We start from the raw sequence: 20,195 nt of genomic DNA, 5'->3' as shown, positions 1-20,195 counted from the left end.
ATCTATGATAATCATCATCCTGCTTATTCACAACGAACTCGCACTTTTCGCAATTTTCTTTTTATTGTAATGGCCACCCCGTTTATTCACCATTGATTCATTGGCGGTACTCCCTGCTTCCTCCTCATTGGTGATCATTATCGCCCTGGTTTACCCACCATTGATTCACTGGTCCTTTCCCAATTTCCTTCTCATTGATTATCAGCATCACTTTCAACCCAGTGTAGATTCAGAGGCTATTTTCCGGATTTCTTTCTCATTGAGGATCATTATCACTCTGCCCACCCACCGTCGTTACTCGTCTTTCTCCCAGTTTCCAATACGCCAAATATTTACAGCGGAGTCGTGTAAGGTGAGAGAAGCCAATTGCTCGTGAACAAAAATTAGCGCCGTCATGAGCCAATGGAATGAAAAAAACTTTTTCAGCCCTGCAGGACGCGCTTAGTGCGTAGCTGGCGTGTCCTGTACTCTTAAAATGTCTTCCTATTCTGCTTCGCTCTTAGAACGCCAAATTGTCCGGCATGCCATGCAGCGAGCCTAAGGCGGCAAAAAGATTACATATAGAAAGAGAGAAAGACGGAATGTAAAAGCTAGAAAGAAAGAGGAAGCGAAATTTTCTTGGCGAAAACAATTATTCAGTGAGGCGGAGTTCACACCCGCGTGCTAATGATTCAAAGAAGGTCGTGGTTACCCGCTCCACAGCGGTGGACTAGTGACTAAGGTACTCGACTTCAGGTCACGGAATTGAATCCCGGCTGCAACGGCTGAATTTTCGATGCACGTGAAAATGCAGTAGGCCCATGTGCTGAGTTTTGGGCGCATGTTCAAAACCTCCAGGTGGTGCGAATTTCCGGAACCCTCCACTACAGCGTCTCGCATAACTATATGGTGGTTTGGTATTTTACACCCCACACATCAGTCAATCAATCGATTGTGGTTACCTTCAGCAGACCAGGCACGATACAAACTCAAAACCTAACCACTTTACTCTACTCTTCCCGGTAGGGGTGTGAGGCACTCTTGCTCAGCTGCTCTGGCGTGATGGCCCAACGAGCCTCGATGGAGCAGGCAAGGGCTTCGGCCAATGCCAAATGGGTTCCGTAAGAAAGAATCCACCTAAAGTTTTTTTTATGGGTGGCCGCTTACGAACCGCTCCCCGCCTTCTCTGCCTATTTGTAACGAAACGTTTTCAAGTCTCAGTGAGCCCGAAGCATGTAGACCATATGAGCATGTTACTACGGCCGAGAAACGAGAGGAACATAGCATGACAAATGCATGAGTAACATGTGGGAAAAGACAGAAACAAATAGATAGAAAGAAATAGGCAGAGGGAGGAAGTAGATATCAGGGAGGAACAGAGAGGGCAAAACATATCTAAGCCTACTACGCAAAGGAAATCAAGTGATTGGGTAAGTGAGGGGATTGTTAGGATAGAAAATTCCAGCGAAGATTGCACAGCACAACCGCCATGTGCAGTAGTGTTTAGCATGGAATTGGCGCGCATGATCTCGCTGCGGCCTTGCCAAGGCCTACCCTACCTTTTTGATATTCTTTTTCTCACTCTCGCTGCAAACGCCAAAAACTACAAAAGTCAAGAGGCCCCGAGGAGATGGCGTGCTGGTCCCTCTCAATTTCTTCTTCGCCACTAGTTGGGTAATGGCTGCCTTAAAGGGAACTTCGGTGCATAGGTCCATTTTCATACGATATTGCCAGTCCTGCATAGGTCCATTTTCATACAATATTACCAGTCCTGCAACAGCTAGTGTGGTTTATTTTACTGAAAGAATGACCCATAATTTTGATGAAGCAATAAGGAGCGAGTTGAAACCAAAACAGGCAGCTGCATCGCGATGAATATGTGATGACGTCACGAAATACGCTCCACACTTCCACGGCTGACCAGGGTGCAAACATTGCAGACGTGCTTCTTCTATCTCTAGAAAAGCAAGCTGGCAATAATGTGCGAAGCGGAGTCAGCCTGTGTCAGCACGTCTGAACTTGACAGTGATGATTAGTTGAGCGATGATTGCACCTACTACTGTGCGCCGTTTTTGCACCATTCTTGGAATATGGCCCCCGGTGCGTGAAGCACACGATGGGTCCTGCATTGATCTTCATATTGCTCAATTTTGTGTGTCCTTACTGTGGCACCCGTTGTTGATGAGGACCAACTCGCTCCATGTAGCTGACCAAAGCAAATCGGGATCGCGTGATCGTCACAGCGTAAAAAAAAGTATATTCTGCACCAGCCAGCTCTGCGAGGTGGGGTTGGAAAAGAGTACGCACGTTGCGCTGCATGCCCAGGGTGGCCTGCATTTACATGCGTGGTTCCGAAATTTGCTGTCAATATTAAAATTCTTTTCATAATGAACTAAACGACGTGCATTTCTATTCTTTTGCACGTATGATCAGGGTACCGAAGCGAGCGTATGCTGAAAGTTTTTTTCAAATCAGTGAATAGCAAAAAGTCGCCCAAGTTTCTTTTTGACCAGCTCCGATGATACTTAACATTGGAAACTTATTCCTATTACTCCGCAAGCTGGGGCCAAGCTTGCAATCAACTACTGCTCGACACCGTCAGAATACGCCCACGACTACTGCTTTTGATATGCAGATCATCTCTCCTGGGGTCCTGCTCGATGCGACAAATCTGACTCCTGTGTTGTAACGTGGATTCTGACGCCACTTCAGAGTGTAAGCGGCCCTTCAGGCGGCTATGTGGCTTAAGTTGGTCGTAAACAAGCAATATTCCTATAATTGCATATAGTACACAAGGACGTGTGATCCAGATCGTAACACTTTGGCTTACAAAACAAAGCATGTTTTGCAAGCAGCTACACGGTTCACAGTGTGTAAGCTGCCCTTTAGTTACACGTTGTTGTAAAGCAGCCGCATTCCAACAATTACATATTTTATAAGAAGACGTGCGATCCACATCGCAACTCTTAGCTTAGCAAAACAAAGCCAGTTTTGCAGGCACCTACTTGCTGATTGCTTGGATAACATCTCGGCATTCATATCCGCATTGCATAACATTTGCCGAGTTTTCACCTGATGAATCGATGGTCACAGAAGTTCTTCAAGTTCGCTATGTACGAATGTAATCACGAGGATTTTTTCTCTTGTCTTGAGTGCTTTCCATTTTTTCATCGTGACGATTCACATAGGAGCTACACAAGGGAGGGCGGGGGGCGGTGTTACAAAGGGGCAAAAAGCCAGCTGAGACCGCGTCATAACCTGAAGACAAATTTTTTGGCATTACTGCCGCGTCGAATCTGCGAATGATTTCACTAAACAACGAGAAGGCACTATTTTAACGGTATTCATTCCTAGCTTTGGCACAATATTCACTTCTTTGCCTAAATGCAGCAACACTCGATTCTTCGGGACAGCAGTGTGCCCAGGAGGTACGGTCTCACCTTCTACAGGCCCATAAAAGGCAAGAATTTCCCCGAGGAACGAACTTGAACAAATCCACTCCGCAGTGGAGTCCTCAGTTTCATGGTCTTCTAATCGCATTACACAAAGGGAGTCCTTCCATGTGAGAATGCAATCTGTATGCGCAAGCGATGCGGCGTGGTTCACAGTGAGTACTAACGGTGCTGAGAAACCGCCTTCTCGCGGTCGTCACAGTGATCCGCACGTCCGTCTATCCACTTGGGTCACGGGTGTCAAACACGCGGCTGAAGGGCAGCATGCGGCGCACTGCCCTCGCGTGCAGAAACACCTTACACGCAATGAAATGTACTGCGTGAAGCTCATGAATGCGGTATTGTGTACTTGTATTAAAATCTAACATTTTAAACAAAAAGATGACTAAGGAATGGTTCAATGTCGTTATAGCGGTGCGTTCTTCGCTACCAAAACGTGCATTTGTCCTGTGGGTTCATGGGTGTCCCCTCAGCGCAGCTAAAAGCACTAGAAAACTCCGGCATGTTGATGAGCGGTACTATGCAACGCGATCGCTTCGGTGCGTAGCGAGACGCTACGTAGTCGTCCTCAGAGCACCATTTCACGCAGTGGTTGACGAAGAAGAGCTGCTGCGCTGACATGTCCAGCCCTGCGAGCTTTTGGTCCCTGTATCCACTCGCCAAGGAAGTGAAAGCGTCATACGCCACCTTGGTGCCCACGAGGTCAGCCAGGTTCTCGCTGTCAAGCTCATCGTTTAGTGTTCCTTCCTGTCCAGTTAACAAGAGCTGGAAAAAAGAAGTCATTTTAATAAATATGTACTTCACCAAAATGTCACGTTAGAGCCATTTCGACAACGCAGTAGGGGTTTTTCAAGAGATGTGGAACAGTAATGAAACAGTTGCATCTTCGACAATTATAACTTGCACGAGATTTGCTTTCGGGGATCTATGCAATAGCGCAAAAAAAATATGCGCTCTTACATTGACTAGTTGAGCCATGGCAGGATGCACTTTATCGCTAGATACGGACACGATCGGTTAGCAATTAATGGATACGGACTCTCTCCACATTTTATGCATAGTTATTTCATAAGAAAACTCGTAACAATTCGTACCAGGTCCCTTACATCTGCTAACACCTAATTGTCGAGTAGCTGCTTTTAAAACAAACAGGTTTATTTTTTAAGAGAAGCATGCAGTAAATTAAAACACGTACACCTTGACTGAACGTCAAATCATTCCGTTTACGTGCACATATATTTCTGGTGCCGAAATGTCAGAGTAGTATATTAGGTGTGATTAGTAAAACTACTTTACCTAGGCATTGGAATATAGCGTGAAAAATGTCAGTCAAGATGGCCACCTTACACACTTATATATACAACAAAGAAAAACGCAATTGTTCTAATGGTACTTTCTATCATGCGATGAAATATCTGATAATATTTAGGAAAAACCGTTATATCAGTGCGAACTTATTATGCCTCTATTGGGGGAACAAGATTGCCTCATCATTGCTATCCGTTATTTCATCAGTGATGTTGTGATCACAGTAGATCTGCATTAAGTGACAGCAGTTGCGAAAAAAAGTGACACCGATACGTGTTCATGCCATGAGAACTAACACAAAAAATTAATCAAAAAATAGTTTGTGAACTGTGAGCTGGTGAAAACATTGAAGTAGATGTCTATCTTCTGAGGTATGAAACTTCTGAGGTACAGCACATGTACTGCGCGGCAGCGCTTTTAAACACACTGCTGCATCACGACTGGCCAGTATAGTACACCATAACCTCAGCTAGTATGCGTACCTTTATTATAACATTTCTTCCCGTTTTCCTAGGTTGCCTACTTGACTGTTTAAATATTTGTATCATATATTACCAGAAAAACAGTACATTTGACGAGAAATAGAACTACAGTAATCAAAAGAGAGAAGGCTAGGAGAGCATAACATAAAGTGTCTATGCCAATCACTATGGCAGTGCTAGTGACATCATAGCATAATTAGGCTGCCATGAGAACCGTTATAACGTCACGCAGACAATATTTCCAAAATATATATAGGCGATCAGGTGCTTCACAGTTATCGATGCTTTTATAACAAGAATGCGTCGAGTAAGTACATTGCATGCAACACGGTTATGGCGCTTCCTCAACGTCAAAAAAATGAAGAGCTGGTTCGCAAGCGATTCAAAAGTATGCGTGCTTGAAAACACATTGTCCCTACTCTGGCATGGCTCTGGTTTAGCGTAGAATTATGCACAGTCAAGAAAATGTACATACGGCAACAAACGTTTTGTTCATATGTGCTTTACAGTGTGTCTGTGTTCTTCTGTGCTAAGTAAAATATCTTAAAATAATTGACTTACAAGAGACGAGGGCCGCGTACTGAGCACATTTCAACCCTCGTCGCTCATTATGCAGTGCGTGCTTCCCTTCACATTAGCCAGCATCGTGACCCACCTGAACTGGCGCTGTGACACCTGTGAATTGTATTTTATTAACGATGTCTGCTGTACAGTTTACGTCCAACCAAACGTGTTTTTTGATGCAGCCTCTTGCTGTTTGAGAAGCCTTAGTATTGACGCTTATAAACAGCTCCAAAAATTTGTTGATTGCCGAGAACACCGCGTGACAGAAGCGTGTCGAAATAATGCCTTAACAAACTGCGCGTCACTATACACAAGTGGTCCGCTTAATCTCCCTAATGGGGCCACTTCCGGTCTTCCTTGTGCGAAAGTGGACCCACTATAATGATGCATATTGGTATAAAATAGGCGTTCCATCGTCATCACGCAGCATTCTTCTCATAGTGCCGCATGAGTGGAAAGGATGACCATGTGGCAAGAGGCTACCAGACAAGGCACGTGAAATTGTACGTTGAAACGCGCAATAGACGTGACTTAATAGGTTCCATATCTGTGTCGAGAGCCTAGGGAAGAGACTAAAGGTGATGCTCGAAAACATTATAATAAATGTTCAACTGTTCTCTGCTTTGAACTAGTAAATCAGTCTTGTGTACCAACTCGTCCAAGCAGCAGTTTTAGCTTGGCAATAAATATTAGGAATGCAGATGTGCACATTTAGTCTGCTAGTGAATGTGCAACACATGTCGGTGGATTGAAAATTTGAGAAGATAACGAAATATTGCGTTATGCCAGTTACTCGAAGAATGTTATTATGAAGGAAAAGCAAAACGTTTCGACAAAGAGGATATAGTGGCAGGTAACATGTCGGTATGTTTGGGCGCGTCTGAGACGCATTATCTTGGAAATGTTTTCAATATGATGTGGTAAATGTTGCGATAACCGTGCAGTTATCGTGGCTCAAACTGGGGCGACATCTGGCATTTGTTTCACTTTCGCTGTGTTTCGTCTCACTCGTTCAATTCTGTCGTGTCACTTCTAAGGATTTATCGTGTGTTAATCAACGTGCGACTGACTAGTTGGAGCGACGACACCGATTGTATTAGGCACCTGAATGTGGTAAAACAACTATGCACTGCCTATACCAGTAGCGTTTGAAGTAATACGAAAGTTAGTGTATTTTCGGCTGACAACTGAAATAGAATTTATTAAAAGATTCCGTGGAAGATTCCACATATAATTTACGTCTGTCTGCGCGCTTCCGCGATGTATTCGACGTTCTCGCTCCCCACCCGAAAAGTGTACTGCTCTTCGGAAGTGATTGATTATATATGCAGGCCGGGCTGTGCTGGAAAGAAACAATGAGACGCTCAACCACTTTCTAACTCATACCGCAATGTCATTCTTGTTTCATTATTCGCGCTCGCGGAAATCTGTTTCAGCAGGTGAGTTCTCGTGTTGCCCATAACATGAACGCTGGTGGTGGCATGTAGCTTCTTCTCAGTGTGGAGCGAGATATTAGGCAAAAATTTTCAAAGACATAATGACTGCTATATTAGCAAAAGGTTATATATATATATATATATATATATATATATATATATATATATATATATATATATATATATATATATATAAATATATATATATATATATATATATATATATATATATATACATGGGAAAGATGTGTACACTTGAGGGTTAGTTTTTCTGTGTTTTGGCACAATATTATTGATCTCTAACAGACAGTAATGCCTAGGAATGTATAGATAGACTCGTAGAGGTAAGAGAGCTCGACTGCTCTACTCACAACAGACTTGTGAGATTGCCGTAAGCACAACGCCTTTTTTGTGTATAGTTTTATGACCTCCTCCGAATCATCTGGTACGTAGCCTTCAAGGCGGTGTATGCCTCTTACATCAAATGCGTGCATAATCTCGTGGCCAATCATCTGTAATAAAAAAATTTTTATCAGCACGATAAAAGTAATTCAGCTGTTGATAAACAATAATTTGAAGTGGCTGGACGCAATTTATATACGAGTCTGTTTATGTATGTTTGTATGGGCGCAACAGCGATGACTTGCTTTTTCATCCACCATCAAGGTAGCAATAGTCAATGACATTTTGCAGATGAAATGGTTGTTTTGGCCTAAATGCATCAAAGTCGAAGTACTGAGTTTGCGAGAATAACTCTGAACACATCAAATATTTTCTTTTGTTAAACGCTGTGCAGTACACTATTAAAGAACTCAGTTTTGCCGCAAAGGAGATACAATGAATGTGATAGCAGCTTATTGGGATGACATGCAAAGAACGACAAGCACCTAAACTTGAAGCGCGTTGCTCAAGCACAAATGACGCACGAAAGGAAGACGCACTGGAGAAGCGCGTACAAGCGACGTTCAAAGCACGAAGTTTCTTCTCAAGCATAAAAAATGCACAACACTCACACCGTAAAAACACGTGCTCAGCTAGGAGGAATCGGGGAAGGATGAGCACGCTCTGCTGTAGTGAACTTTCCGTTATTTTGTGCTCGAAGCTGTTCGTCTTGAAGAAAAACATGCTCATACAATAACTACTTTGAAAAATGTTCACAACGACTAGGGCTAGTTTTTAGTTTAAGAGAGAGCAGGCATTGCAAATCAAAAAACAAAACAATGCCAACTTATCCCAAGAATTATTTTAGAAAGGGGATGAGGCTGGGCTTTTCCTTAAAGACAGGCCACAACATGCAATCTGTAAGGGCCCATTTGCTAGAAGTAAGATGATGAGCACGCACAAAATGCCGCTGTAATTATCAAAATTATTATTTAATAAAATTAGGAAATCATTGGGAGGGGCATCGCTGATGCCGTCTACAAGAGTACCAAAGTAAGATTATTTTATATAAGATTCATTTACATAGAAAATTTCATATAAATACTTTGGCCAGTTTGCAGCTTTGTTCGCGTCAGGGAAGTGTGTTTTTATTATGTCGTGGCTGTCTGACACCGGAGTGCATCAGATGTGCTTCTTAATATTGACCGCTCATCCTTTCTCTCTCTCTCTCTCTCTCTGTCTCTCTGTGTGTGTGTATGTGTGTGTGTGTAAAAACAAAGAGAATTCAATGAAAAAACATACCGTAGTTTCGCAAGTGGGTACACTAGCTAGCATGCGGAGCATATATGTTGAACTGCAATAAATGTGGTTTGTAATTTGCGACATGCGTTTGTGTTATGAGTAAACATGAGTGAACGCGCACGCACGTATGCTGCGAAAGAAAATTTATTGACTAGACGCTTTGGGTATTTTGAGCAAGATGGCTTTATGGTCCGTAAAGTGAAGGCTGAGTGGGTCTGGTTGCAGCGGTCGAAGGTCGAAATTTGCAAAGACGTGGTCGATGCACGTCCCGCGAACAGTGGTCGGATGATGTTTGCCGTCGTGCGTTGCTCGTTTGAGCGAGTGCCATGACTCCATGTAGTCGACCACCCAATCGTCCTTGATGACGTCGACGTTGAAGTCGCCATTTCTCACGAAATGTCCTCGTTGTGGTCGTTGTTTTAGGTATTCTTCCACGACTTCGTCGACGTACTTCTCCACGGCGGCACGCGATAGGTTGGGCGCGAGGTAAATCGTCTTGACGTCGACTCCGCAGATTCTAGCGACACAGTTCTCGCCATTTGCGCGTTGTTGAGGGCCGGGCCGCAGTTGTAGGTCTTCGACGGAGTCGACGTCGTCACGCTTGACGTAAATTCCCACGCCGCTCGCAGGTCGTTGGAACCCGTGTGTGCACGCGGCCGGAGCGTATCCCGCAACCTCGACGTCATCGGTGGCGTTCAACGTCTGAATGTTGCCGATCCACGTCAAGTTGTTGTCGAACCAAACTCGGTCACACACCTAGCAACTGTGGCCGAAGCTCCGGTCGAGGAAGTCGCGCTTGAAGTAAGGGTTTTGCGTGCCGTACTGCTTGGGTCGCCACGCCGCTATTGCGGCGCGCTCGCGGGCAGCATCGAGATCGGCCTCGTGGCGTCGACGCTTGCACGCGGCTTCACCGTCCGGATTTTCTTGCCAATGCTTACGCCTTGAAGCGGCTTCGCGTTCTCGCAGCTGGGAATCTTCCGCTCGACGTTGACGTATCGCAGCTGCTTCGCGATGGGGATCCTCCACTCGACGCTGAACTCTCGCAGCTGCTTCACGTTCTCGGAGCTGGGGATCTTCCTCCCCGCTCGACGCCGACGTTTGCGTTCCGCATCGCAAGCTCTTCTCAGCGCGGCCTTGTCCACCGACGAATTGTCTTCTGAATTGCTTGCGGTTCCGCCAACACATTGGCTGACGCTTTTGGAAGGGACGTCAATAAGTGTGTTTGCGAATTCGTAAGCATACATTTTCACCAGTGACATCGGACGTGGAGCAACCGCACAAACCAACCGACGAAGTGCGACGCGCCCCGACACTCTGTTATTTATAGCGAGCGCCCCAGCCTGCGCATGCGCGTGTTAGCATGCACGTGGTGCACGTGAAACTAAAGGTCGCGCGGCGCGCGGAGGGGGCAAGCGAGCGCAGAGCGCGCTGTGTTGAGAGGATGAAGGAATGCACAGATGGCTGGCGGAGGAGGAGGGGAGGCTGCGGACGGCGACGGCGCATGACTAGACCCTAGGATTACATGCTCAGCATGCAAAAATATTTACTGGTATGCGCGGAAAAAACGTCTGAAAAGAACACATTTTTTACGTTACACATGAGCTAGTTTTTGAGTAGTATCGTATGGTTGTTTGTGCGCACGCGCGCACACGCACATACACACACACACAATATTCAGTGGGAAATTTCAGTGAGACTGGTACGTATAAGAAAAGAAGCTAGTACACGTACGAGAAAGCAAGCAGTGCCTTTAGAGATTTACGTTTCCACCGTGGCATGGCATTCTTCAGAGAATATATATATATATATATATATATATATATATATATATATATGCAAAATTTTCAGCAATCATTATCACCGAGCTTATGCGGAAGAATTGAAAAAGGTTGGACCATCTCCCCTAAGAGAACCCTGATGGGTAGCGTTGCGCACGAGTGGCACGACGGGTTGAACTGCGCATGCATGGGTGCTGTGCGCTGGAAGATTGATTTGAAGCGATGGATGGTGTAGGTCTTGTAGGTGACACGCCAAGACGTGTTTCAGTGCGTACTAGGTGCGTCGGGTTTATTGCGTCTGAACCGATAAGTCGGCTGTTTAGCGAACGGCGGTTGGGGCTGGTGTTGTGGTCGAACCAACGAGGGAGCAGCTGCGGGCGCCGCGGGAAGCTCACGGCAGGTGAAGAAGAGAGGGACGTCAGCGAGCACTGCTAGGGAAGCGTAACGTCAACGCCCATCAGTGGCGTAACCTACTTAGCACCCCGCCAACGCCTGCGGCATGGGGCGTTTCGTACGGAGGGACAGTGTTACACAGAATATTCAAAGAGCTGTTTCGCATCTACTAATTGATATGTGGGGTTTAACGTCCCAAAACCACGATATGATTATGAGAAATGCCGTAGTGGAAGGCTCCGGAAATTTTGACCACCTGGGGTTCTTTAACGTTCGGAGAGATACCGTAGTGGAAGGCTCCAGAAATTTTGACCACCTGAGTTCTTTAACGTTCGCCCAAATCCGAGCACACGGGCCTACAACATTTCCGCCTCCATCGGAAATGCAGCCGCTGCAGCCGGGATTCGAACCCGTGACCTGTGGGTCAGCAGCCGTGTACTTTAGCCACTAGAACACCGCAGCGGGGCTTTCGCATCTACTAATACTAACATTTTGAGTTTAACGTACTAAAGCAACAATATTGTGAAGGGTAATAGAGTAGTGTTAAGGCTCCGGAAATTTTCACCATTTGGTGCTTTTGATGTGCGCTGACATCACATAGCGTGCTGGTTTCTGACATTAAGAAGAAATGGAAATGTGACCGCCGTGGCTCCGATTTAATGCGCTATCTTTTGGTCAGCAGCTGATCAATGTTACCGCTACACCACCGCGATGAACCCAAAAAGGAAAGATGAAGAAATGAAATCACATAGGCAAATGAAGAACGGAAAAGAGAGACTGAAGGAAAGAAGGAAAGAAAGGAAGGTGGAAAGAACAAAGAAAGAATGAAATTACGAAGGAAACAAGTAAAGAAAGAATCAGCCAGTCATGCGAGTACATACCAAAACACGCATACCCTAATCTTCCTGATAGGCGAAGCACTTCTGAATATCAGGGTTCACGCCAAGGCTAACATGGTGCGTCAAACTATTTCGGCAAATAGCGTAACCTCGTGGACATCTTGACTGTATGAATCGCACTGTTTACACCAAATAAACAGCCGCTTATGTTCGCTGTCGTATTTTTGGAAATCACGCCAATATAACCTGAACTGAAGACGAAATGATAGAAACGAAATAATCTATTTTACCAGGCCCTAAACAGTGCTTTGCTCTACGCACAGAGCCACAGCTTAGCTTGCTAGGTCAATACAGTAAGCATCTATTCAATGTTAAAACATTAAAAAGCATATAACCACTACTGCAACAGTAACTGCTGTCAGAAGAGTGCGTCCACCAAAACTGCTTTTCGGGAAACAATTATTTAAAACAATTTATCTATTTTTCCAAAGCGCTGAAGTGCCGCCTGCTCGGGCTGATTGCATACGTAGCCCAAAAATAAACACTGTTAAGGTAAGCTAATACCCATAAAAATGGCCGGTACAGTGAAGTCAAAAGTCTCATGTCCTTCTTTTGTTACACATCGGGACTTAAAAACTAACAAAACAAAAAAGAACACTTTTCTTTACCAGCCCACTAAGAGAACGGCCATGTATCAAAATGAGCTCGTGTATGCAACATGCTTACTGTTTAAGAGGCGTTGGATCGTATTCATCCGCGTGTCTGTCTGCTACATTAGCACTGCATAATACTCAAGGTCCTAAGCTCAGTTAAAATTTCAGTGAGTGTGTGAGGATTTTCACTAAATTGTGAAAAAAGCACACGGTCATTAAACGTGCCCTGGCGTGGGTTGAGTTCTGTATAGAGAACACTTTGTGCCGTGTTCGTTGAGGGTGGTATCGCAAACATAGTGAGTTACTCGCGGTTATATACGAAAGACCGCGAGTCTTCTTACGGTTGCGCAGTTAGGGCCTGTCCAAGCGCTACCCTCACATCCGCAACGCACGCGACAAAACACTTGCCGAACCCAAACATAGGTGAAAGAGCATCGCAGTTCGATCATTCCCCCCCTCCGCACCCCCCCCCCCCCGCAGGTAGCACGTGGACAGACCATTGGGCGTCTGCTTGTAAGGTGACGCTCGTGATCTGAAGAGCGCAAGTGCTAGCTGAAGAATCACAATGCTGGAAATACTACTGGTATTGTGCCGCACAGAGCGGAAAGCAGGGCAGAAAGCTGATTGTATCTCGCTCCACAAAACGTCTTGGGAGCGCGTAACAGTCGTTCGGTGAGATGCAATTCTGTCGCAGTGATCCGCACTGCAGATTTATTGACTGAAGTTGCTCCAGTATCGATTCTCAATTTTTGTCACGTTCGTTGTCTCGCTGTGAAAGTCGGTGACTGCACCAGAGACGAGCCTTCGGTCTTCTGGGTCTAATAGGGGGAATGGTGTTAGGGTGCCTCCGTTGTGGCTATTGCAGGTAGGGTTGTTGTGTTCAAAAATGCCTATGACTATCAAGGCACTTTCAGCACATGTATCCATGTACTGTATCGTCACCGCGGCAATTTCACGGAGGGTGTACTTCATGTCAATGAAGAAAAAGGCGTCTTTGTTATCGTACTAGGCCGTCTCGTCTTTAAATTTCGCTTACGTAAAGTGGCCTCTGCTTTTGTAATGCTTAATCTCGCTGTTTTTCTGTTTTTCTGTGAACATTTTACTGTGAATTATGTTTGGCGCGTACGATCATATGACGTAGTCCCAAGGGTATGCTTCCTATGTGCCTAGGCCAAAGGTTTTCCGGATGAAAGGGACAGGCATCTCGCGTTATTCTTAACACAACTTCTGAATATATATATATATATATATATATATATATATATATATATATATATATATATATAATAAGATCTAACAGACCATAATGCGAAGGAAGGTTTAGGGGAAGTTCTTAGGCCAATTGTAATGTAAATGAGAAAAAAGAAAAGTGGGTGAAAAGTTAACTTGCCGTGGGCAGGATCCGAACCTGCGACCTTCGAATAACGCGTTCGATGCTCTACCACTGAGCTACCACGACGGCTATCCCCCCAGTCACTTTATCAGGTATCTATGTCAATTTAAACGTGGGAGCGTCAGGCAGCGCCACTAGTAGCCATGGCGGCGAGTGCGGCACACTCTTTATGAGCCTGTATGGCGTCACGTAGAACGTGAACTTATTACTAACTGGCAGCTGACCAAATAGTCCCTCATATACAACCTAAAGGCACCAAGTCTGCCAGTACGATACCCTCGTTAATGAATAAGGGAAACAAATGACACTCCCACAAATGACACTCCAACAAATGACTGACACTCCCACGTTTAAATTGACATAGATACCCGATAAAGTGGCTGGGGGGATAGCTGTCGTGGTAGCTCAGTGGTAGAGCATCGAACGCGTTATTCGAAGGTCGCAGGTTCGAATCCTGCCCACGGCAAGTTATCTTTTCACTCCCTTTTATTTCTTCTCATTTGCATTACGATTGGCGTAAGAACTTCCCCTATACCTTCCTTGGCATTATTGTCCGTTAGATCTCATTATATTGTGTAAACATGAAAAACGAGCCCTTAAGTATACATTTGTTTCCCTTATTCATTAACGAGTGTCTCGTACTGGCAGACTTGGTGCCTTTAGGTTGTATACGAAGAACTATTTGGCCAGCTGCCAGTTAGTGATAATTTCACGTTCTACGTGACGCCAAACAGGCTCATAAAGAGTGTGCCACACTCGCCGCCATGGCTACTAGTGGCGCTGACTGACACTCCCACGTTTAAATTGACATAGATACCCGATAAAGTGGCTGGGGGGATAGCTGTCGTGGTAGCTCAGTGGTAGAGCATCGAACGCGTTATTCGAAGGTCGCAGGTTCGGATCCTGCCCACGCCAAGTTATCTTTTCACCCACGTTTCTTTCTTCTCATATACATTACAATTGGCCTAAGAACTTACCCTACACGTTGCTTGGCATCATTGTCTGTTAGATCTCATTATATTGTATGCATTATATTGTAAACATGTTGTATACATTATATTGTAAACATGAAAAACGAGCGCTTAAGTATACATTTTTTTCCCTTATTCATTAACGAGAGTCTCGTACCGGCAGACTTGGTGACTTTAGGTTGTATACGAGGGACTATTTGGTCAGCGGCCAGTTAGTAATAAGTTCACGTTCTACGTGACGCCAAACAGGCTCATAAAGAGTGTGCCACTTTCGCCGCCATGGCTACTAGTGGCGCTGACTGACACTCCCACGTTTAAATTGACATAGATACCCGATAAAGTTGCTGGGGGGATAGCTGTCGTGGTAGCTCAGTGGTAGAGCATTGAACGCGTTATTCGAAGGTCGCAGGTTGGGATCCTGCCCACGGCAAGTTATCTTTTCACCCACTTTTCTTTCTTCTCATTTACATTACAATTGGCCTAAGAACTCCCCCTATACCTTCCTTGGCATTATTGTCTGTTAGATCTCATTATATTGTGTAAACATGAAAAACGAGCCCTTAAGTATACATTTGTTTCCCTCATTCATTAACGAGGGTCTCGTACTGGCAGACTTGGTGCCTTTAGGTTGTATACGAGGGACTATTTTGTCAGCTGCCAGTTAGTAATAAGTTCACGTTCTACGTGACGCCAAACAGGCTCATAAAGAGTGTGCCACACTCGCCGCTATGGCTACTAGTGGCGCTGACTGACACTCCCACGTTTAAATTGACATAGATACCCGATAAAGTTGCTGGGGGGATAGCTGTCGTGGTAGCTCAGTTGTAGAGCATCGAACGCGTTATTCGAAGGTCGCAGGTTCGGATCCTGCCCACGGCAAGTTATCTTTTCACCCACTTTTCTTTCTTCTCATTTACATTACAATTGGCCTAAGAACTTCCCCTAAACCTTCCTTCGCATTATTGTCTGTTAGATCTCATTATATTGTGTAAATATTGTTGCGTGAAGGCACAAGGGAAACTAGGCGTTTTAAAATATATTTACACAGCGCCAACGCGCAAGCCAAGATGGCGAACAAGAGAGAGCGCGCGCACACACAAGTCACCTCGTCTTCCTCAGCGCCTATCTCACTGTTTAAGTGGGGCATTGTCTCGTAACATAACCCCCGGGTGCTGAAGCACCGTCTCGGTGCTTTCTATTGTGTTGCCGAGTGGTAAAGCTTAAGGCGGGATACGTGGACAATGTCTGTAGACAGCGAAGCGGAGGCGGAGGAAGACTCGAGCGGGGCTATCTCGTATGTCACATCTGTCACCTGGCGCAATACGCGGTAGGGTCCCGAGTACCGGGAAAGCAGTTTTTCAGAAAGTCCGACGCGTCTAGTCGGAGTCCACAATAGCACAAGAGAACCTGGTGTAAAGAAAATTTGGCGGTGATGTGAGTCGTAACGATGCCGCTGGTGATCTTGCGATGCTAAAAGGCGCTGACGAGCAACTTCTCGTGCTTTGCGAGCCCTGGTGATAGCATCACGGGTGTATTCAGTCGTAAAGTCGACGGCTGTCGGAAAGATGGTGTCGAAAGGTAAAGTTGGATGACGGCCAAACACCAGGTAGAAAGGTGAAAAACCAGCTGCATCATGGCGTGAAGAATTATAGGCAAACGTAACGAAGGGCAATGCAACGTCCCAGTCCTGGTGGTCGGACGATACGTACATAGCGAGCATATCAGTTAAAGTCCGGTTGAATCGTTCAGTGAGTCCGTTAGTTTGCGGGTGGTAAGCTGTCGTAAATTTATGTTTCGTCTCGCAGGAGCGAAGCAGGTCGTCGATAACTCGGGAAAGGAAATAGCGCCCACGATCTGTTAGGAGTTGGCGTGGGGCGCCATGGTGAAGTATGACGTCGTGCAGGAGAAAATCGGCAACGTCTGTGGCGCAGCTGGTTGGCAAAGCCCGCGTGATAGCGTACCGGGTTGTATGATCCGTCGCGACAGCTATCCACTTGTTCCCCAAAGTGGATGCAGGGAAAGGGCCTAGGAGGTCAAGACCAAGTCGGAAGAAGGGATCAAAGGGAACGTCAAGTGGTTGGAGGAACCCGGCAGGACTCATAGAAGGTTTTTTGCGGCGTTGACACTGATCGCATGAGGCGACGTAGCTGCGGACCGAGCGATAAAGACTGGGCCAGTAAAATCGACGCTGTACGCGGTCATACGTCCGAGACAGTCCGAGGTGACCGGCAGTGGGAGCGTCATGAAGCTGGCCGATCACGCTCGCACGTAGGTGGGAAGGTACCACAAGGAGCAGTTCGTGTCCATCAGGGCGGACGTTGCAACGGTACAATGTGTCATCCTTAAGCACGAACAATCGAGTAGAAGGATCGGGTGCCGCAGAATGAAGCTTCTCGATGATGTTACGCAAGGCAGGATCTCGGCGCTGTTCCTCACGGATGTTGCTTAAAGCGGAGAGAGACAGCACACATGGCGATTCATCGAACGCTTCAGGTGGGTCCACTGGATTCCGAGATAAGCAGTCAGCGTCATGGTGTAAACGGCCAGATTTGTAGGACACCGAGTAGTTATACTCTTGAAGCCGTAGTGCCCATCGACCAAGGCGCCCAGTGGGGTCCTTCAAGGACGAGAGCCAGCAAAGTGCGTGGTGATCGGTTATGACAGTGAAATGTCGACCATGTAAATAAGGCCGAAATTTTGCTACTGCCCAAACGAGAGCAAGGCATTCCCTTTCGGTGATGGAGTAGTTCCTTTCCGCCTGCGAGAGGAGACGGCTGGCATAGGCGATAACGCGGGCGCAGCCGCTTTGATGCTGAACCAAAACAGCACCGATTCCGTAACCGCTGGCATCTGTGTGTACTTCGGTAGGGGCAGAAACGTCGAAATGGGCCAGAACAGGTGGTTTTGTTAGCGATTCAATAAGTGTAGAGAACGCCGTAGCCTGCGCAGCGCCCCATGTGAATGAGACATCTTTTCTCAATAAGTCTGTGAGAGGACGGGCGACTTCCGCAAAGTTGTTCACAAAACGTCGAAAGTACGAGCACAGACCGAGAAAGCTGCGTACTTCTTTAGTGCAGGTCGGAACAGGGAAGTTACGCACGGCTCGCACTTTATCGGGATCAGGACGTACACCAGAGGAGTCGACAAGGTGGCCCAACATTGTTAGTTGCTGGCGTCCGAAGTGACACTTTGACGAGTTCAGTTGGAGACCGGCATTGCGAAATACGGCCAGTATTGAGGAAACGCGGTCGAGGTGGGTTTCAAAGGTCGGGGAAAAGACGATAACGTCGTCAAGGTAGCATAGACAAATTGACCATTTGAACCCACGCAAAAGAGAGTCCATCATCCGCTCGAAGGTGGCTGGAGCGTTGCATAATCCGAAGGGCATGACCTTAAATTGGTAAAGACCATCGGGGGTGACAAAAGCGGTCTTCTCGCGGTCCATGTCATCGACAGCAATTTGCCAGTAACCTGCTCTTAGATCAATAGAAGAAAAATACTTAGCGCCGTGAAGACAATCTAGGGCGTCGTCTATGCGCGGTAGCGGGTAGACGTCTTTTTTAGTGATCTTGTTCAGATGTCGGTAGTCAACACAGAATCGCCAAGTGTTGTCCTTCTTTTTGACAAGAACAACAGGGGAAGCCCATGGACTACATGATGGTTCAATTATGTCTTTGGCGAGCATGTTGTCGACTTCTGCTTGAATTATGTGACGCTCGGTCGAAGATACGCGGTATGGCCGTCGATGGACAGGGGAGGCATCGCCGGTGTCAATGCGGTGCTTTACCGCACTGGTTTGACCTAGTGGACGATCACAAAAGTCAAATACGTCCCAGTATGACTCAAGAACGCGAAGGAGTTCGTCAGCTTGATGCGGCAAAAGGTCTGACGCGATCATTTTTTTAACATCAGGAGACGGGCTTCCTTGCGAAGATCGAGCATGTGTGAAGCTGGAGTGTCGAGCCTCGTTCGAAGACAGAGCTGATATGACGCATTCTTCAGAAGGAGTCAGCATGGCGAGGGCGATTCCGCGCGGAAGCACTTGCGGACACAGAGCAAAGTTGAGCACAGGAATGCAGGCGTGGTTTGCACGTAACTGAATAACAGTGTGTGGTAAGGTAACACTGTGGGTCAAGAGAAGGGATGTGATGGGCGCGAGCACATAGTCACCATCGGATACAGGTGGCGAGGGCGTAACGGTGATGCAGGTCACGGTTTGCGGTAACAAACGGACATGTTCAGCAGAGCACATACGGGCTTGCGGTCGACTGGGCGGATCAATCGGACACGGTAGGTCAAGTTGCACAGTACCGGCTGAACAGTCGATGAGAGCGGAATGAGTGGACAAAAAGTCAAGACCGAGGATCACATCATTGGTGCAGTGAGAAAGAACAGTGAAGAGAACTGAAGTTTGACGGCCGGCAATAGTAACGCGTGCAGTACAGACGCCAATAACAGCAGCCGTACTACCATCAGCAACGCGAACGCTGCGTGAAGGGGCTGGAGTAAGTACTTTCTTTAAGCGGTCTCGAATGTGCAGGCTCATCACAGAAATATGGGCGCCAGTGTCTACTAAGGCTTTAACAGATAAACCGTCCACTTCAACGTCGATCAAGTTCTGATTGGTCGGGAGCGTCAACAGAGGAATTGGAGAGCAAGTCGTATCAGCAGCGTCACCTCCAGGAGCTGCAGCCGTTAGTTTTCCGAAGAAAACCGCCGGGCAGAGGACGGGGACGGGGAACGAGGTGGTGGTGGAGATCGGGAAAATCTACGTCGAGGTGAAGGTGAGCGACTGTACTGGGCAGTGGTCGTAGTGGTCGGGTCGTAATTAGCTGAGCCCTCACGCCGTGGTGGTTCCTGGTCATAGAGGTGGGCCGGTGAATGGGGGTTGGAGAAGTTTGGGTTTGCCCGATACGGTGAGGTCCACGTGCTTCGGCAATGACGGGAAATGTGTCCCACTCGTTCACATCGGAAGCAAATCGGCCTGTCATCAGGCGTTCTCCACGCATTTGGGTCACGATTACGTGGAGCAGGGCGGCGATACTGCTGTGGGTGGCTCGGGGTAGACGAACTGACAGCGCCGGGACGGTGCACAGAACAGACTGTGTGAACACCCGCGTTGGCTAGTTCCTGGCGAACAACGGTCTGTATTAGCGATATGGTCGGCTGAGGATCACTCGGTGCCAGTGCTCTCAAGGGGGCGGGTGAGATGGCTTCGATTTCACGGCGTACAATTCTCGTGATGTCACTGGAGTGTGAATTGG

General features: G+C 46.7%; 1 protein-coding gene and 1 non-coding gene across 2 annotated transcripts in view; one reads left to right on the top strand and one right to left on the bottom strand.

Moving 5' to 3' along the window:
• LOC142802943 (endothelin-converting enzyme 1-like) overlaps positions 1-10,148 on the bottom strand; it is an 82,281-nt gene extending 72,133 nt beyond the window's left edge. Inside the window, exons 1-2 of the mRNA XM_075888027.1 lie at positions 9,843-10,148; positions 3,990-4,178 (exon numbers count right to left, since the gene is read on the bottom strand). Coding sequence (XP_075744142.1) covers positions 3,990-4,178; positions 9,843-10,148 — 495 coding nt within the window. The remainder of the gene's footprint in view (positions 1-3,989; positions 4,179-9,842) is intronic.
• A 4,206-nt stretch (positions 10,149-14,354) lies between these two features.
• On the top strand, positions 14,355-14,426 carry TRNAT-CGU (transfer RNA threonine (anticodon CGU)). The gene has a single exon. It is a non-coding gene; the product is annotated as a tRNA-Thr (tRNA).
• Positions 14,427-20,195: the final 5,769 nt, after the last annotated feature.

Source organism: Rhipicephalus microplus, chromosome 3, assembly GCF_043290135.1.
Source record: "Rhipicephalus microplus isolate Deutch F79 chromosome 3, USDA_Rmic, whole genome shotgun sequence".
In the NCBI taxonomy this organism is placed as follows: Eukaryota; Metazoa; Arthropoda; class Arachnida; order Ixodida; family Ixodidae; genus Rhipicephalus; species Rhipicephalus microplus.
This window is presented reverse-complemented; position numbering and strand designations above follow the sequence as displayed.